We start from the raw sequence: 19,764 nt of genomic DNA, 5'->3' as shown, positions 1-19,764 counted from the left end.
ATTTACAACAACAACAACGAAAACAGTGGGAAACAAAAAGAGAGGACCAAGCTACCATTTGCAAGTCAGTCCATTGAAGAAAGCACATATATATTTTTAGATAAATACCCTTCACTGTCTCTGTGTATTAACACAACTTGCTTATCCTCATAATTGGCACTTGTTAACTTAGACTACACAAATACTGTTCCTTTATAATACTGTGTCCACTGACTCTAACACTTGGTTTAAGGATACATTCACTCGAGCAACACACGCTTGTTGTTCCAGAACATAAATTATGGAAAGTCTTAAATACAGCTCCTCATAGCTCTCACCAACATATAAGACACTAAGCCGACGCAAGTGAAAAATACCAAGTGCCTAAGCACTCCACAGTTTTTAGGTCAGTACTAAACATCACATTCCTCAAAATTTCACGTCAACCACGTTCCGCACAAGTTTCAAGGCAAGTCATGTTTCACCAAAATTTAAAGTCAAGTCATATCGGCCGTTTCCTCACATGCCTAAGTAGACCTCAGCTTCCACCTACTCTCACAGGATACGTCTATTTTGGTCCTGGCCATCCAATCACGAGTGGAAGATCCTCTGGCCATACTAAGACCACGGTGCGAACCTCTTCCGGGTCCCAAGACTATAACAACCAGGTCACCTCATCGGATTCTGGAATGTTCCACATGACTCACAGAAAGTTTCCGAGTTGTAAGTTTCACTCCGCTTGTACAAAAAAATTACTCATATCACATATGGAGACCTTCCAGCTGAAAATATTAATAATAATAATATACAAATGAAATAATAATAATACGAATAATGACAATAATATACCTTACTTCTGAATAATGTGTGAGGGTGTGATGTATGTACTATCACAGGCTGCCCCCATTTTCAGCGAGTTTTAAGGCCCTCCGTGCCCTCTTCCTGATATCTACTTATCTAAAACTAAACTGTGTCTTCTAGTAAGACGGTAGAGTAAAAGCACTGAAAACATTTAACAGCTACCGAATACTGAAGCATTTTAACGTCTGTATGCAACTCCATTGTTTTAGCAGTTCGGAAACATTGAATTGCATGTAATACCGGTATTCATGCGAGGCTGATCATGATCAGTATTCGAATGGGTCGAGGTGCTGTGAGCTATTCTATACTGCCATAAAGATGTTACAGATCTAGAAGTAATTAGGAGGAGAAAATGTGCTAAGTAGATCAGTCTTTTATTTTCACGAACTGCCGTGTGGCATAAAAAATTCTTTCTATTTATGACAATTTTTTCCACCTTAATAAAGCCGTCGAATTTTAAATAACTGCTGAGTTTATTCCCCATAGTGTGTATTATTAGTATTGTATTTCTTCCGCAACAACCAAAGTAAAAATAACCTGGCATTAAATAATCATGATCATCAGAGACATAAGGGTGTATGAAAAACCGTTCCTATGGAGTTGTTGTCAGTGCTTAAAAGTCATATGTATTGGGGCGGGATTACATCGTGCACATTTTATTCACAATTAAATTACAGGTAATCAATTGTTTTCCTTGATTTTATGTGGCTCCCAAGCCACATGAGTGTAGAGGGAAACGAGTTACTCCACTTCCAAGTAAGCTGAGATCGATAAACGGAAGAACGAAGGCATGGAGGACTTCCCTTAGGGCTTCTCGGAGGGAAGCAGTGGTATTATGTCGTCTTCGGATCGGTTGCTGTATAGTAACACACTCCTAGTTCATTCCATGTAAAGAAAACAGTATTGCACTTATGACAACATGGTTTCCATGTCGAACGGCTCTGCTCAACACCATCACGGGAAAACAGCGGCACATCAATTTGTGAAATTCAGTATTTAAGTTCAAGATAAAAATTGGAAGAAACTAAACTGCAAATTACTTTTATGAACTAAAGGGGAGGTGTGGTTTACAGGAGCTATTTTTGGTTTGTACGGAATCAGAGGTACATTACGTCACATAAAATCCTCAGCATTGAAGTGTAAGGCAAATTAGGGCAGAAAATTGAAAAGTAATATTTCTTATGGGCTTGAGGGGTGAGGGATGCATTTAATTGCATTTAATAACTTTCTCCAGGCAACGCGGGATACTACCGCGCTGTCGAATCGCTCACAAAAACAATAGTAAAAATTAAATGCGGTCGTAAAAAAGTGTTAAAATTAAAATGCGCTTAAGAAATAACAGCTAAATAACAAAACCAAACACAAATAAAACACACGGATTTTTTTATCATTACGAGTAATGCCACGACGTATCGCCGCACACCACAACACCAAAATCTTCAATAACAACTTCTGTACAGTACGAAAATAATAGAACGCACTAAAATACTATGCAATATACCACCAACTGTCACTCAACACAAGACAGGTATGCACTGATTTAAACCCCAAAAACACACGCACGCAACACATAAATACTACAGAAGTGAGCTGCCGGCGATTCACAGAGTGAGGGACTACAGGAGGCTTGTACCAGAGCAACACAGAAGAAGGAAAATGATGGAAGGCAACGAAGCGATGGCTGTTCCTACCTTTGTGCTTCCTCCCTACGAATATATTTATGAAAAAGAAAATATTATGTAGTTATTTTAATAACTCACGGGTAAAAAATGCCTCATCCTTTTTATCTGTTTTTCATAATATTTTACAAAGTACAGTACAATATCTCTTAATCACGAGGAATTATGGGTGTCTTAGAAGGGTTGTGTTCACTCCTTGTAGGTCCGTAAGAGCAATACTGTTTTCTTAACGTGGAATGAGCTACATGTACTGAAAAGAGAGCCCCCTCCGGTATGAACTTGCGGCGACCATCTTGCTGTGGTACACATCTTTACGGAGTGCGTGGACCTGGCCGATCTGCGCCGTAGTCTACAACTCCCGAGTGCCATCTCCCTCATCCTGAGAGATGACGAGCAGTCAGCAGACCTTGTCATTCGTTTTATGAGGGATAGTGGTTTGTTTTATCACATATAAACGTATTGTTTCGTATTAGCCTTTTTATTATTGTTTACTACGTTTTATTAAATTGACTCTGTTTTAGTTTGTGTTTGTATACCTTAATGTGTTTTTAAAATAGTAATGTGCATGGTATTATATCATTGCATTTTAAGGCAATGTCTTATTCCACCATGATCTATTAGCTATCATTTTACCGAAAATAAGGCATTGCGAATTCGATCCACTGATTATTTTAAACTCAAAACCATTGTTCATCATCATTTGTTTTTAATTCTAGTCAGTGGATACATTTTAAAATTGTAATTATCATATTATATCGTCCGTCTCATACCGTTATGGGCCGATGACTTTAAATGTTAGGTCCTATTAAACAATCATCATCATCATCATCATCATCATCATGATCACCATCGTTTTCCTTGATTAGGCGAAGCCAGTATTGCCAGAATGTTTAACCATGGACGCATCTTACTCGGAGGCCCCGGGCTCTATTCCCGGCCAGGTCAGGGATTTTTCCCTGGATCTGAGGGCAGGTTCGACGTCCACTCTGTCTACGTGGTTAAAATTGAGGAGCTAGCTGACGGTGAGATAGCGGCTCCGGTCTGGAAAGCCAAGAATAACGGCCGAGAGTGTCCATTGGGTTAGGTTAGGCTTTTATATATCCTAGGTATGCCTATTTCCTACATTTTCCTGTTAGAAATTTTCGTTCAGGATTGGCTTTCATTAGCAGTTCCTCCTTGTATTTTTGAGTCGTAGGACTATATGGAATAGGAAGCATTCTCCTGTGAAGCCACATTCCAAATGCTTCTATTCGATCGATTGTCTGCGTTTTTAGTGGCCATACTTCACACTGACCAAATGTTTCACGTAAGCCTGATTTGTCTCAGCTTACTTATTACACACTGATCTCGTCTATTCCTTATTTACTTTCTTCGTCAGAATCCAGTTGGTTTGTGATATAGCAGTCCAATATGTGAAAGAATTAGCTCTTTTTGCTCGATGACTCTTGATATATGCTATTTTTTTGCTATTTGCTTTACGTCGCACCGACACAGATAGGTCTTATGGCGACGATGGGACAGGAAAGGCCTAGGTATGGGAAGGAAGCGGCCGTGGCCTTAATTAAGGTACAGCCCCAGCATTTGCCTGGTGTGAAAGTGGGGAAACCACGGAAAACCATATTCAGGGCTGCCGACAGTGGGATTCGAACCCACTATCTCCCGGATGCGAGCTCACAGCTCCGTGCACTTAACCGCACGGCCAACTCGTCCGGTTCTTGATATACGCACTAGTATCTGGATGTTATTCATGTCTGAATAAAATGCATTTTGTTTTTGAAAACTTAATATTTAAATTCATCTCCTATCCTGCTTGATACATTCTGTTCAATAAGTGTTGGAAATCCCCAAATTTTTCACTTAAGCATATGCAATTTTACTGACGACTTCTTCATTCTCCTTCACTCCACAATATTGTTCTTGTAGAGTTTCCTTAAATATTCTGTCCTAATAAAGATTGAATAGTAGCCTGAAAGTGAAAGAATGCAATATGATTACTTTTCTCATATTTCCTTTAGGTCTGGTATGGAATATTCCTTTCATTCTCTTGAACTGATCCTTCACTCTTGCCTCTCCTTCCAAATAAACGGTTCCTTCTATGCCTACAAAATTGAATTACCATTACTAACACAAAGTAATTCGAAATATTAGCATACCCTCTGCGCCTCGTACGCTGTGAACCGTAATCAACAGTAGGAATAAATGAGAGAACTCGCTATCTTTTAATCCCTTTATACAGAATGGACGAAACTTCTCTGAATTTTACCTCCGGGAAAGGCCAAATAATCGTCAGTGAATAGAAGTAGTGTGCTTATTTAAGAAAACAGGCCTCTTTTTTTTATAACGGAATATGCCATGATAGATTTCATAATACCGAGCTCGATAGCTGCAGTCGCTTAAGTGCGGCCAGTATCCATTATTCGGGAGACAGTAGGTTCGAACCCCACTGTCGGCAGCCCTGAAAATGGTTTTCCGTGGTTTCCCTTTTTCACACCAGGCAAATGCTGGGGCTGTACCTTAATTAAAGCCACGCCCGCTTCCTTCCCACTCCTAGCCCTCTCCTGTCCCATTGTCGCCGTAAGACCTATCTGTGTCGGTGCGACGTAAAACAACTAGCAAAAAGAAAAGTTTTTATAATATTATATCAACCAAATTATATCTAATCTGAGTCCGGCTCCATGATTAAATGGTTAGCCTGCTAGCCTTTCGCCACAGGGGTCCCGGTTTCGATTCCCGGCTGGATCGGGAATGTTAACCATCATCGGTTAATTCCGCTGGCACGGGAGCTGAGTTTACAAGTCTTCTTTATCATAATTGCATCCTCATCACGACGCGCAGGTTGCTTACGGTCGTCAAATCAAACGACCTGCACCTGGCAAGCCGAACATGTCCTCGGACACTCCCGGCACTAAAAGCCGTACGCCATTTCATTGTTTTATGAAATCTCATCTAATTACTGGCTTTGGCGTACTGATCGACAGCAACATTTCTTGGAGCAGGACAGAATGTCGAGTCTTCAATAGACCTACAACTAATAACGCTCATTATTTAAACCGGAGATGCTACCTTTCCCGTTCGAATATCGCCTCAGTTGTCTTTCCGAAGGTCAGTGATCCCCATTTTACATAAACTATCCTTGGATTTGTGTCAGAGTAAGGAGTGGAACTCGAGGATTCCAGAACATTGGCGGGAATTCCTACAGTAGGGAAACGATCCGAAGATAATACTCCGAAAATACTTGGCTTAGTGGCTCTGGCGGTAGAACGCTCACTGTCTGAATCTAAGTTGGCAGATTTGATCGTGGCTCAGGCCGGTTGTAATTGAGGGTGCTTAAATACTTCAGCCTCGTGTTTGCAGATTTATCGGCTTGTAACGAACTCACTTTGCTGGATAACGTTTCGAGGCCTCGGTATCTCCATAAACCGTATCGGCAATTTGTAGGACGAAAAACAAAGACATAAAGAAATAAAGTGGTAGCGGCGTGGATTTCAAGAGGCAAGACAACTGCACTGTCAACACTTTTAGCATTAATGGAAAGAGAAAGTTGATGCCTAACTCTTCGAATAATGAAAGTATCCGCTAAGACTTTCGAAAGGTAGCAAAACAGAAGACTCCAAAGGCTTCACAGTTCTAATACCAATGGTATCGAAGAAAACAATTGTTGGCCTCGGAAAGTCGGAAAAGAAAGATCAAGGGCAGGAGCCTGTCACAAGCCCGTAGACGCAATGCTAGGCTCAGTTGGTGACCTGTGGTCGTTACATCACATCTCATACCAGCTGTGAGTCATGGAATGGTAAAATGGAATTAATGACTTCAGATATTTTTTTCAATGCACAAGTTTTCCCCATATTTTACGTTTCAGGCTTCAAGGAAATGCTGCACTAATATTTTAGTTCCAAGTCCGTAAGACCTACGGATTGAAGAAAGCTCAAATTTTAACAGTTACAGTTAGTTTGTATATATTTCGGGTAATACTCGATGTGAAACATTCCAGCGACATTAAATGTAACTTTCATAATTTTACTACAGGGAACGTAGACCTTGTGGATGTACCTCACTGTGGATTACATATAACAAACTCTATTCCACTGAAGCTATTTAATGTTTACTAATTCAGTTACAGCTTCTTCTATTCAATTTTAAAACATGACTGAAAATAGGCTTCTTATACAACTTCTTTATTCAAAAAATGAATTCTGGGAAATGTATTGGTATTTAATAGCTAGTTATTGTATGAGTGTATGATTTTAAATTGTGTAAGTAATAGCTGGTAACTGATGTCACCTCCTGGATATTGTGCGCATAATGACAGAATAAGATAGGATAATTTATTGATTGACAGATTGATTTTCACAAGTAAGTATTAGAAGGGCACAGATTATAAGGTGGAACGAACGAACACAAGTAGCCTATTTGTTGTTGATGAACGACTAGTGGGGAACTTAAATGAGGTGGTATAGATATATTCGGTTCATTCAGTGGGCATGAGTACAGCTCCTCGTTAGGAAATCGAGAAATTTAGAAACAAGGCTACCACTTTCGAAGAGGCAAATGGCGCTGGTCTCAGCCTACAAAAGAAATGAGAATCATGATAATTCCTAGGGTAGCCGGGTATAGGTTACAGATACCAGCAACTCATACCATTTAATTATACACGGGACTTCATGGCCTGGATAGAGATGGATTTGCTGCTCCTTGACGGTCAAACATGTTCCTAAACTCTAAATAATTGACAATTATCTTAAATTAGACTTATGTACTTGGATATGAAGGAATACGTTTAAATAAGGACCTGTATTCCATGTTATTCAGTTCAAAATTGTCCGGCTCCGTGGCTAAATGGTTTGCGTGCTGGTCTTTGGCTCAGGGGGTCCTGGTTTCGATTCCCGGTCGGGTCGGGAACGTTAACCTTCATTGGTTAATTTCATAGGTTTTGGGGCTGGGTGTATGGGAGTGCCGTTTTCAGCATTATAATTCATCATCCTCACAGACGCACAGGTCGCACATACGGCGTCAACTCGAAAGACCTGCACCAGGCCTCTCCGGAGGCCACAGCCATTGTTAGAAGAAAATTCGATAATCCTAGGATGTGAGAAGACAGTTTTGGGTATAAAACAACTATTATTATTATTATTATTATTATTATTATTATTATTATTATTATTATTATTATTATTTCTGGCTCAATGGCTACATGGTTAGCGTGCTGGCCTTTGGTCACAGGGGTCCCGGGTTCGATTCCCGGCGGCAGGGTCGGGAATTTTAACCATCATTGGTTAATTTCGCTGGCACAGTGGCTGGGTGTATGTGTCACCTTCATCATCATTTCATCCTCATCACAACACGCAGGTCGCCTATGGTCGTCACATCAAAAGACCTGCACCTGGCGAGCCGAACATGTTTTCAGATACTCCCGGCACTAAAAGCCATACGCCATTTAATTTTCAATTCATTATTATTATTATTATTATTATTATTATTATTATTATTATTATTATTATTATTATTATTATTATTATTATTACTTTCAATTTGATTTAAGTTGCACTGACACAGACAGATCTTATGGTGACGATGGGATAAGGAAGGGCTAGGATTGGGATGAAAGCAGCCGTGGTCTTTGTTCAGGTATAGCCACAAAATTTCCCTGGTGTGAACATAGTAAGCCTCGGAAAACCATCTCCTGAGCTGCTAACCAGCGATCTCCCGAATGCAAATTGAGAGCTACGTTACACAAACCGCGTAGCCAACTCGCTCGGTTAGTTATCTAATGTTCGAATTTTGAAGATAACTTACATTCTTTAAGAAAATATGCGTAATTCATCGTCCAGAGAGTTATCCTGACTTCATTTGTTATTAAACGTCAGACCTCCGAAAACTTAATATACGCACCCAATTGATACCTGATTCCATGTGAAGAATTTCTTTGCCCTTTATTAGGAACAATATTGATAAGTTGTCTCCTGACTTGTCATTCCAACTTCACTAAACTAGCAGTTCAAGAATTCGCAGCCTATTTACATAACACGACTGACTGCGACATTTCAGCGGAATGCCTTGCCAAAAACTGTCACGTTCTCCTCCCTAAAGTAAAACATCAAATGTGTGCTGTTGGCTTCAAAAGTTCAGTCGGCTCTATAAACAAACTTTCATCCGAGTTGTTACATCAGCGATGTGATTAATAATATCAAAAGTAATACCGGTCTTTTCCACTTTACAGATAGGAGAAAGGGATGTATTTTATACCCACCCGCCGACCCGCCGTCTCGCCTCTGAGTGTGTGTGTGTGTGTGTGTGTGTGTGTGTGTGTGAGAGAGAGAGAGAGAGAGAGAGAGAGACTTCCTAATGTTCATTTAAAACGTTTCAAAAGTTTCAGAATTACTAAGTTCAATCCAGTTATTTTTCTTTCCATATAGTTTCAATTTATCCCTATACATAGGTTGGCGTCAGGAAGGGCATCCGACCATACAACGGGGCCGAGTCCAGAAGAGGGACTCAATTCACAGCCGCGACCCCACTAGGGTGTGGGAGAAAAGCGATGGAAGAGCATTGGCTTTCTGAGTGCAAGTTAACCGGTTTGAACCCGGCTCAGTCTGGTGGTACTTGAAGTTGCTCGTATACGCCTGTCTCGTGTCGATAGATTTAGTGGCACTTAAAAGAACTCCGGAAGGCAAAATTCCAACACTTCGGCATCCCCCACAACCGTAAAAGTGGTTAGTAGGTCGTAAAACCGAAAACTTTGTTTGTGAAACAATGTAATCAGAAGTGAATGATAAAAGCATTCCTTAACAAGTTCCGATAAACATTAAAGTAAGTTCATGTCTTCGTATTCCTCGAGGTGGTGCAGCCCTTTCCAGGCACACCCAAAACGGAGGTGGATTGATTCTTACTTATAACGCCGCATGACGTCATTAATATTGAAATGTAAAGAAATCCGAAAATATTAATTATGTATAGCATCATGGTTCATGATGCAAACTTTGGTATTTTTTTCCTTGTAAACGCACCTTTTCCTATATCTCGAAATAATCATGAGATAAATCTTAGTATCAATGAAATCAACAGAACATTAGAAAATAAGAAGTAATAAGGAAATATACCAGAACATAGAAAATATAACAAGAATAATAAGAAAAAGGAGATTGCAAGTTTTTGTAAGCATCTATAAAACGGATGATAACAGATTGACAAAACAGGTATTCAAGTGCCTTTGGGAGAAAAATTCAACAACGAGATGGATATAAGAGGTCAAGAAAGATGTAGAAACAAATAAAATAAGGGAAGAAGAAACTATAGAAAGATAATTTTTTAAAGAAAGTTTTAAGAGTGGAGGAATTTGAAGGAAGGATGGAAAGGAAACCCGGTCCAAAGTGGTCACAGAAGAGAAGAATAAAGCATAATGCAATGAAGAAGGAATACTGGAAAGAACAGAAGAGGGAACAACAAGCAAAAATGAATTGACATTGACACTTGGTCCCGAACAGGCCTCATCATAGAGAATAATAATAATAGTAGCTGTAATTTGGTGGAATCTGATGTTCTTTCTTTAATGAAACTATTAATTCTTTGTTTCATTATTTTTTCAGATAATCTATATTGCTATTTCTTATATTTTATTTTGTTGTTCAGGAATATTTTAGTTTGATTGATGTTGCATTAACTTTGACAGACTGACAAAAGTCCAAACGCTATAATATAAAGGCCACTTTTTGCACTTTCGTATCTTACTTTATGGTTTGTTCTTCCGGTTCCGTGAATGAATGCCCGGCTTAGGGTGCTGGGGTACTAGGCTGGGGATTTTAGTCGGATCTGGTAAATACTTCTCGCTGATATTCTATGTGGTTGTGCTTGCCATAATGCACAATTTGCCACACTGCCAACCATCACAGAAACGTAATACAGTAATTGGATACATGCCTCTACACAGGGCTGGTGTTAGGAAAGGTATCCAGCCGTAAAATCGGGCCAGTTCCTCGTCTCAACCATAAATCCACCACGTTGTGGGCAACTTGGAAGAGAAAGGTACCCTTTATGGCTTGTTTAACGTTCTTCAAGTTTGGATCTGATGTGCACTCAACAGCACAATATTTGGCCGTCGCAGATGATGATTTACCTTCCAAATTGTCTTGTTTGAAATAGGATGAATATATTTTACAGGTGGTAGGATTCCAAGTATCATCTTATTGGCCACCGGCTGTTCACAATTTATGCATGTCTTTGCGTTTCGAGAATATATACAACTGAATATGTCTTTGCAGGCCAGTTTTGGTGCGATAACGAAAGAAACTAGTCACTAGTGTTAGGGCCTACTCTAAAACTGACTAAGAATTACCTGTAAGAGTTTCTTATTTTTATTTTGAATTTCAGGCTTAGGAAAGGACTTCACGTCTTTAGTGGAGCATCATTGTTCAATATTTACCTAGTAATAGTATATATGGTGGAAAAATATGATTTATTAATTTTTGTTAATTTTTTCTATTCCTTTCCGTTTCAGACGGGAAAACATTTTCACCGAACATCATTGCTCATCAAGGCCTTCAACCACAAATTCCGCCTCGACTTGGAGTTGAACACGTAAGTACCTGGATGATTATTTGCACATTAGTAATCGTACGTTTAGTTAACGGGCTCATACATCACTCTAGACTCGGAAAAACTGACTGACTGTGAGAGTGATTGCACTTCCAAACGGTCTGAACTAAATTTTGCATGAGATTTATATTTGCTCAAGTAGTACCCACTTCTTGTAATGTTTAAGCTGAAGTAGAAATGATTCTCTTTCATTATTTCTGGATTCCTAGTGACTCAACATCGACCGTACGGTTAGAAAACGGTGGGTGATGCCTTCTCTCAGGCCAGGAGATGGGTTGAGGTGTGGAGAAGGGTGAAAAGAGAGCGGCCATGGTCTAGAAAAGGAACTCTCCCGGCATTTGCTTTAATATCATAATAAAATTAGAAATAAGAAATGGGAATGTTCTGTAAGTGGGCAGAAATGCCTGTTGAACAATAAATCAAATAAATAAATAAATAAATAATGGCATATGGACTCCAGAGGGGCCTGATGCAGATTTTTTTAGTAGACGGCCTATAGGCAACCTGCATATGTGTGAGGATAGGGCCGTACCTAAGATGATGTCTAATGATGAAGACGGCATATACACACACACACACACACACACACACACACACACACGAGCGCTCAGCCCGCGAGTCTTCGGAATTAATCAATGAAGGTAAAAATCCCAGACCCGGCCGAGAATCGAACTCGGGACCTCTTGTACCGAAGGCCAGCACACTAACAATTTAGCTATGGAGCCGAACTTTGCCTTAGTGAGATGAGTTGGAAACTTCGAAAAAGCATTCCTAGGATGGCTGACGGTGGGACCAACCGATCATAGCTTTGTTTCAAGCCACAGCTGCTCGGTTCCACTCAGAACTGAATTACCCTAAGTCAATTGTAAACAGCTGACAACCACCGTGTCGCGGCGAACAACTCGTTTAGTACCCCGTTCAGTTAGCACTGGTAGAAATGTCTGGCTGGGAATCAAACTCAGGGCTTACAAGTAAGAGGCAGGCAGGTACACTAGTCCTACACCGCGGAAGTCACCGTGGCCAACACCAACATCACTGAATAATCGAGAGAGCGAGTGCAGTGTAAGCAATCATCGGATTTGGAATAGTTATTGTAAGTTTATTTTAGTTCAAATTATTTTAGTCTTAGGTCACTTGATGTTAGCACAATCGAAAGAGGTAAGAATCACATCCACAAGAAGTCCACAATTTTTTGGAATGCATCAAATTCCTGCCATCATCAAGAGGAGCATCCCTAATTTCAGTTATGTAAATGACACTTGCAAACATCTGTTGAAATGTCACTCAGTTAGAGCGCTAAACCTGAATCATGTAAGATTTGTGTTTAATGCCACTTACATCATCGAAACATTTAAAACTGGAAGTTTTCTGGTAGTGCAATTGTCGTATCCATTTTGCTTGAAGTGAGTTGAGTCCTTGCAGATGCGAACAATAATAATAATAATAATAATAATAATAATAATAATAATAATAATAATAATAATAATAATAATAATAATAATAATAATAATAATGTTTAACACCCCTTATAAAAACTAATGATCTTAAGAGACGTCGGTGTGTCGTAATTTTGACCTGAAGGTGCTCCCTAACGTGCCGCTCCACGGAGTTCTCACCCTTAAACACACTCAAATACCACCAGCCCAATGACATCAGCCAGTATCGAACCCATTTCCCTGGGAAGATACGAAGAGGTTTATGATGTGGGAATTTTCTTCCGATATTTTTGTTTACGTAATGAATTTAACATTGCTGACGCATTTATTTATTTATTTATTTATTTATTTATTTATTTATTTATTTATTTATTTATTTATTTATTTATTTATTTATTTACATGGCGTGACTCAGGCTATGAAGCCCCTATTCTGCCAGACTATGCCTTACAATGTACTGTACATACAATTCAACAGTATATTACACACAAAAACACACCATTATAATACTAAACTGTACACGTAACTATAAAAACACATTGAAGGGAAAAAACAAACTTATCCAAAATAATCCAGAATAAATAAAATTACCCTAATGCATCAATAAAACAAATTCAGTAAAACGTAGTGACACACGGAATGAAATAAAACAGGAAAGCAGAATTTATGTATTCACACTCAACTTGATCTGTCCCCAAGTACCGCTGCCAACAATTCTTTTTAAACACCGGTTCAGATAGGGTTTCCCTTAGGTCATTGGGCAACGAATTCCATGTTCGAATTTGCTGACAACAAAAGAATTATTGTAGAGGGTGGGTCAGTTATTTGCTATTTTGAGGGTTAGGTTAGGTGCAATTCTGGTCGGGATTTTATGAATGGTTGAGAACAACTGGAAAGAATCTATTAGATAAGAGGGTGTCTGCTTGTAAATTATTTTGTGGTGTAGAAGCAACGAATCATAACTACAACGGTGGCTTAGTTTAAGCCAATTTAACTCATGGAATGCAGGAGTTATGTGATGGAATTTAGGAATGTTCATTAAAAAGCGGACGCAAGCATTCTGTTAGAGAGGGCGCCACTTAGTCTACCGTACACGATGTCTAAATAGTCAAACAGAGGCATTATTAGCTGTTGAACCAACAGCTTTGTGACCTTGAAAGGAAGTTAATCTTTCATTTTTCTAGTGAGTGAAGGGAGAAAAATACTCGTTGGCATATAGCGGTTACGTCTTCTGTCCAGTTAAGGTTTGTCCAGTATTAATCCTAAATCTTTAACTTTGTTTTCAAAAGGGATAATGTTTTCATTTAATGTTATCGGGGGTTGTCTAAGTTATTTAAGTGATAATGGGTCTTTGGTGTACCTATCATTATAGCTTGATATTTCACGGGGTTCATTCTGAGTCCGTTTATTCTAGTCCACATATCGGCACGCGCCAAGTCTTGATTAATTCTACGTAATAGCTTCGTGAATACCGGTTACTTTCGTATGTGCATAGACAGACCTGCAAATCATCTGCCTACAGGTGATATTTACAGTTTTCAATATTTAATGAAATATCGGTAATATAAAGGGATAAGAAAAGAGGAGAAATTGTAGAACCCTGAGGCGTATCTATTTCCACTTGCTTCCATGAGAATATTCTTTCCGCGTTGTAAACACACTGACTACGATATGACAGAAAAGGTTTTATCCGCGTTATTACATTGGATGAGAAATTCAACGATTCTAATTTTGCCAGAAGTAGGCTATATCTTTATCCAACGCAGTCGGAGGTTTTAGTGAGATCTAATATTATAAAAATTAGCTGACTGTTATATATAGCACACTCGGTATCATTAATCATTAATTAATTAGACTGCAGTCCAACCATTCCCTTTTTATCTGAGAATGATGTGAGATAATATGACGTGAAAGTACATAAATATGAGCGGTTACGTGAAATAACGTACTCCTTAGCTCCGACTGGTTTAGAAATAACAAATTACGACTGGGCCGCAGACAAAATACTCCGAAAGATTTCGTCATTTGCACCCAAATGCACTCTCCCCTTCCTTCCCCCCGCCTTCGGAGTGTACGTTAAGTTACACCACTTCAGTTCTTCTAAGGTCATCCACTTGAATTTCCGCGTTTCTTCGGGGTAATTTCTAAAGAGAATTACAATTTATCCAACATTTGTAGGTGCTCTCAGGATTTGAATTGAAATCATCTTTGAGTATATTGGTAAGATGATCATTTCAGTAGAGCGGCCACCGTACATGAGTTCCATTGCTTTGGCTCAGAAAGTCGTATATGTAAGGTTATTTCCTTCAAGAACCCCTAGGTTGACATGTACGAAATGTTTGCCCGACTGTAAAATTGTTCAGTTAGGAGGCGACAATAGTCATTTAGTTCTGACCCTACAGTACTTATAATATACCAGGATATATTTCTCAAAGGCAATGTCACATAAATCGCCATGAGTTGCGGAGATTACTCGTATTTTCTAATATTCCGGTGGTAACGTTTCTGGTTTGATGGCCAAGCTTATCCTTCATTTCATATTCTATGAGTTGCATCCTCACCATCGTTGTTTTATATCCTACAGTTAGTAGTCTAAAACTTGTGTTATTGGTTTTACGTCGCACCGACTCCTACAGCTGCAATGGCAACGATGGGATAGGACAGGGCTGGGAATGTGAAGGAAGTAATCGTGGCCTTAATTAAGATATAGACTTACCGTTTGCCTTGTGGGAAAATTGAAAACCCCTGAAAACCACTTTCAGGACTGCTGACGGTGTATTTCGAACCCACAAGCTTCCAAATGCAATCTAGCAGCTACATTATCAAAACCGCGTAGCCAGACCGCTCGATTATTGGAGAATGATCAGCATTGTCTGCATTGGAAGTTTTATAAACTTAAAAGTCCAGGGGATCGGAGAGAAATATGTTGTGGGCCGTTCTCCCCATGCGATCTAGTCTTATGCAATCCATCGCGTTTACTACAATTCTTTAGAAACATCAGTCCTTCTCCTTAATCTGGGTTAATATAACGAGATGTGCGCTTACGGGATAGAAGAGAGGAGGGATCCTGATCGCCACAATTAATTCATTATGGGTTCCCCGAACGAACCCGTAAAACGAGCACGGATACGAAGAAAACGTACGTTAAAACAAGAGTCACACAAAGACCAGGAACAGGTATTGTATACGCTGGGAACTTCCTACTGCATGCCAAGCCTCACAATAGCTCACTTGGCAGAGTGCGGTCAGAGTATGATAGTGGACAGGGCTTGAGGGTATGAAGATTTATATACAATGCAAGTACTTGTCTTATTACCGCCAAGTGCCTGGGATTTGGCAAGATTGCATACTTAATCGTTTCCACAGACTGATTTGTTTATGTGGTCCTGAAGGGGTCGTTGGTATCTTTCCATAGTGTATAGAGCTGTATTAGACAAGGCTAGGAAACATGTGATAGGATTTAAGTTTCCTGTATCGGTTTACGCAGAACCTGCTAAAATGACGAGCTCCTTGGCCGATACAAAGGTGCACGTCATGATGTAAGGACCGTCTGGCACTTTGAGACATCTCCGGCGTAACGAATTGGCATGCCTCGGTGATGAGCTGTCTAAGGTGACGAGCAGTGGTTGGCTCCTGTGCATACACTAGTTATTTTACATGGAAAAATCTCCAGGGGCGTAAGATCGTGCTATTTGCTGGGCCAGGCGACAGGTCCCCCACTTCCTATCATTTTATCAGGGTACGCCGCATGGAGATGGTTCCGGACGACCACCGCCGTGTGCGGTGCAGCCCCGTCATGTTTAAACCTCATCCTGAAGCGGTCAAAGAGTGGCACATGTTCCAACAAAGGTAGGAGCTTTTGGTGGAGAAACTGCAGATAGCGTGCTCCCTCAAAGAAATGGAAACCAATGATGTGATTACTCACGATGCTACACCATTCGTTCACGCCTCACTCTACCTGAAAAGCTGTCTATCGTACTGAGTAGGAATTATCCACAATCCAATAGTACATACTGTGGTGACTGACGGTCCCATTGTTGTCCAACCGTGGTTCGTCACTAAATAACATGGACGCCAAAAATGCAAGGTCAGTGTCCACGTGGTATAGGGTTCATAGACAGAACACCACCCGGGCTTCTGAATTATCACCACGAAGCTCCTGTTGTAAGTGCAGATGGTACGGGTGAAACCGATGGGTACGCAATATCCGCGTGACAGACGTCCGGCTGATGTTCGTCTCCTGTTCACTGGGCCGTGTGCTAGTGTAAGGTTTATGCCGAACAGCGTCCAGCACAACATCATCACCACTGTGAGCAGATGTCACCGGATGTTCTCCGTGTCATTCCCAGGGGCACGGATTCATGCTTACGTCTTCCCAAACTACGAAATGTCGGTTGTCGTCCACCCGGATAGCATTACTGATACAGGCATTGTTCCGGGTACACATTCTGCCTGTCTTTTCCATATATGAGGAACATATCCACACATTCGTCACTAGAATACATTAAGAGGGAATGAATAACCTTTGTGTTGTGGTTTGTTTTGTTATCTTGTGTTGTGTTGTGTCGTGCCTCGAATGAGGGGAATTCCCGGTTTTACATACCTACTGGCCGTCGCATGTCCTTGTCGTTCCGATGGAGCACACTTTGCCACTTGGAACACGTATGACATAGTTAAATGTAATGTTGGTTGCCTGTGTCCTAGATTCAGACCATCACCTCCTCATCCTCGTCCAAACCAGCTCCATAATCTATGCCCCGTCACAAATGGCCCTTTCAGGGCCAAATAAAAAATCCATCTGTGGAAACTATTAAGTATGTAACCTTGTCAAATCCCAAGTATTTGGAATTCCAACCGCCATACCCTCCAGCACTGTCCACTATCAAATCGCTGATCTCACCCCTGCCAATTAAGATATTGCGAGACTTGGCGTGCAACGGGCAGTTTCCGGTCTATACAGTACATGTTCCTGGTATGTGTCTGCACCTCGTGTTGTAAAAAAAAATGAAAATGAAATTGCGTATGGCTTTTAGTGCCGGGAGTATCCGAGGACAAGTTCGGCTCGCCAGATGCAGGTCCTTTGAATTGACGTCCGTAGGCGACCTGGGCGACGTGATGAGGATGAAATGACGATGAAGACGACACATACACCCAGCCCCTGTGCCGGCGGAATTAACCAATTATGGTTAAAATTCCTGACCCTGCCGGGAATCGAACCCGGGACCCCTGTGACCAAAGGTCAGCACGCTAACCATTTATCCATGGAGCCGGACACTTCCTGTTGTAAAGTATGTGATCGTATCAGTGCTCATTTTACGGGTTTATTCGAGGTACCCATTAGGAATTAACAGTGACGCATATCTCGTTAAATTGCCCTGGATTAGAGAGAGGGATAGATTTTTTCAGAATCGAGTAAACGCGACAGGTTCCACAAAACTCGATCGCAAAGTCCAGGCGGGCCGGTATATAACTTAGCTAACGATGTATTGTTTTACTTCTTTCTTTCGTTTAATATCAACTGGTATTCACCAGATAACATTTTTTTTTTTTTTTGCTAGGGGCTTTACGTCGCGCCGACACAGATAGGTCTTATGGCGACGATGGGATAGGAAAGGCCTAGGAGTTGGAAGGAAGCGGCCGTGGCCTTAATTAAGGTACAGCCCCAGCATTTGCCTGGTGTGAAAATGGGAAACCACGGAAAACCATTTTCAGGGCTGCCGATAGTGGGATTCGAACCTACTATCTCCCGGATGCAAGCTCACAGCCGCGCGCCTCTACGCGCACGGCCAACTCGCCCGGTAGATAACATTTTAACGCAACTCTTAACTCGAAATCTTTTTCTGCGCACGCGTTGTTCCTTTCTGATTGACTGCACAGAGAAGGATAACATTCTACCATCCATTCACATATTGGAAACCTTTCTTCCTAAAAAACCTATCAGCGTATAATAAACCCAAATATTAACACAAAAATAAGTTTTGCGTCATTAGTACACAAATTTCGCATTGAAGCGCAATATTTTCATCAATTATTAAATTCATTATTGTAACGAAATATATGTTGAGAGGTCCACCGTACTTACGGATATATGCATAGAGGTTCTGAAAGAATGCACATCTCTAGAATAATACTATGTTAGATACGTTCCTGAGTTCACCATTGAAAATTAAATCTCGAATTATTCTCAAAACAAGAGAGTACTAATTTATCAGACTTCATTTTAATTTTTGTCAAACTATAATTCACCCTCCACCTTCTCTTACGATAAGAAACATCACTCAGGTTCCTTGGGGAAGATAATAAGTAAAGTTATTGATTTTATGTCCCACCAACTACTTTTGACGGTTTTCGGAGACGCTAAGGGGCCGGAATTTTGCCTCGCAGTAGTTCTTTTACGTGCCAGTAAATCTACCGACACGACGCCCACGTATTCAATTACTTTAAAATACCACCGGTCTGAACCACGATCTAACCTGCCACGTTGGGGTCAGAAGACCAGCGCCTCAACCGTCCACTCGGCCCGGCTGGGGAAGCTAGTACGAAGACTGAAAAAAGCCTCTCTTTAAATGCTCAAGTTCGTGTTATATGAAGAATGCAGTGAAATTGTCTTTTATATTTCCAAAATAACTAATCAGAGATAAATAATAGTACCTACATCCACAGCCTTATTTAGACAGACCAGAGTGCTATGAAATTTTATCCAGTTGAGTTCTCGGAGAAAGGTAACGGTGAAGGATATGGTAACATGTACGTTCCTACGAAAGCGCGTGGCAGTAACGTGAAATACGATGAAGCTGAAAAAAATTGATAGAGAATATGGACGAATTTTCGAATTTACTGTTCGGTACATTCCTGGTCCGAAGTTGTGCGAAATTCTCTGTGGTTTTCAGGTGGCATATCGTATCTCTGATCACTGGCGCGGCGCTCTGACGTTGATGATACCTTCCTTAATATCTGTTCTATCGAAAAGAGTAAAGTGGCTGTTTAGTTTTTCCTATTAACCACCTTGAAGTGACATTCACGACATGTCCCACGAGACATGAAATAAAAATCAAATTTTTCGTAATCATGTGCGTTATTATCCGTCGTAAGATAAGTACGCACATGGCGTAAAGGAAAATAAATAATATATCCTTAAACGTTTGTTGTATACAGTCATTTGCTAGACCTACTGTTAACGAAAATATTTGAGAATAATCTTCCTATAAATACCAACTCCA

At 40.4% G+C, this 19,764-nt stretch overlaps 1 protein-coding gene across 1 annotated transcript in view; it reads left to right on the top strand.

Annotated features, from left to right (window-relative positions):
• Positions 1-19,764, top strand: part of mmd (mind-meld) — a 1,597,006-nt gene that overhangs the window by 811,043 nt on the left and 766,199 nt on the right. The window contains exon 7 of the mRNA XM_068225859.1: positions 11,011-11,090. Coding sequence (XP_068081960.1) covers positions 11,011-11,090 — 80 coding nt within the window. The remainder of the gene's footprint in view (positions 1-11,010; positions 11,091-19,764) is intronic.

This window comes from Anabrus simplex, chromosome 2 (genome assembly GCF_040414725.1).
Source record: "Anabrus simplex isolate iqAnaSimp1 chromosome 2, ASM4041472v1, whole genome shotgun sequence".
Taxonomy (NCBI): domain Eukaryota; kingdom Metazoa; phylum Arthropoda; class Insecta; order Orthoptera; family Tettigoniidae; genus Anabrus; species Anabrus simplex.
Note: the sequence above shows the minus strand (reverse complement) of the source record. Positions and strands in the feature narration are given on the sequence as shown.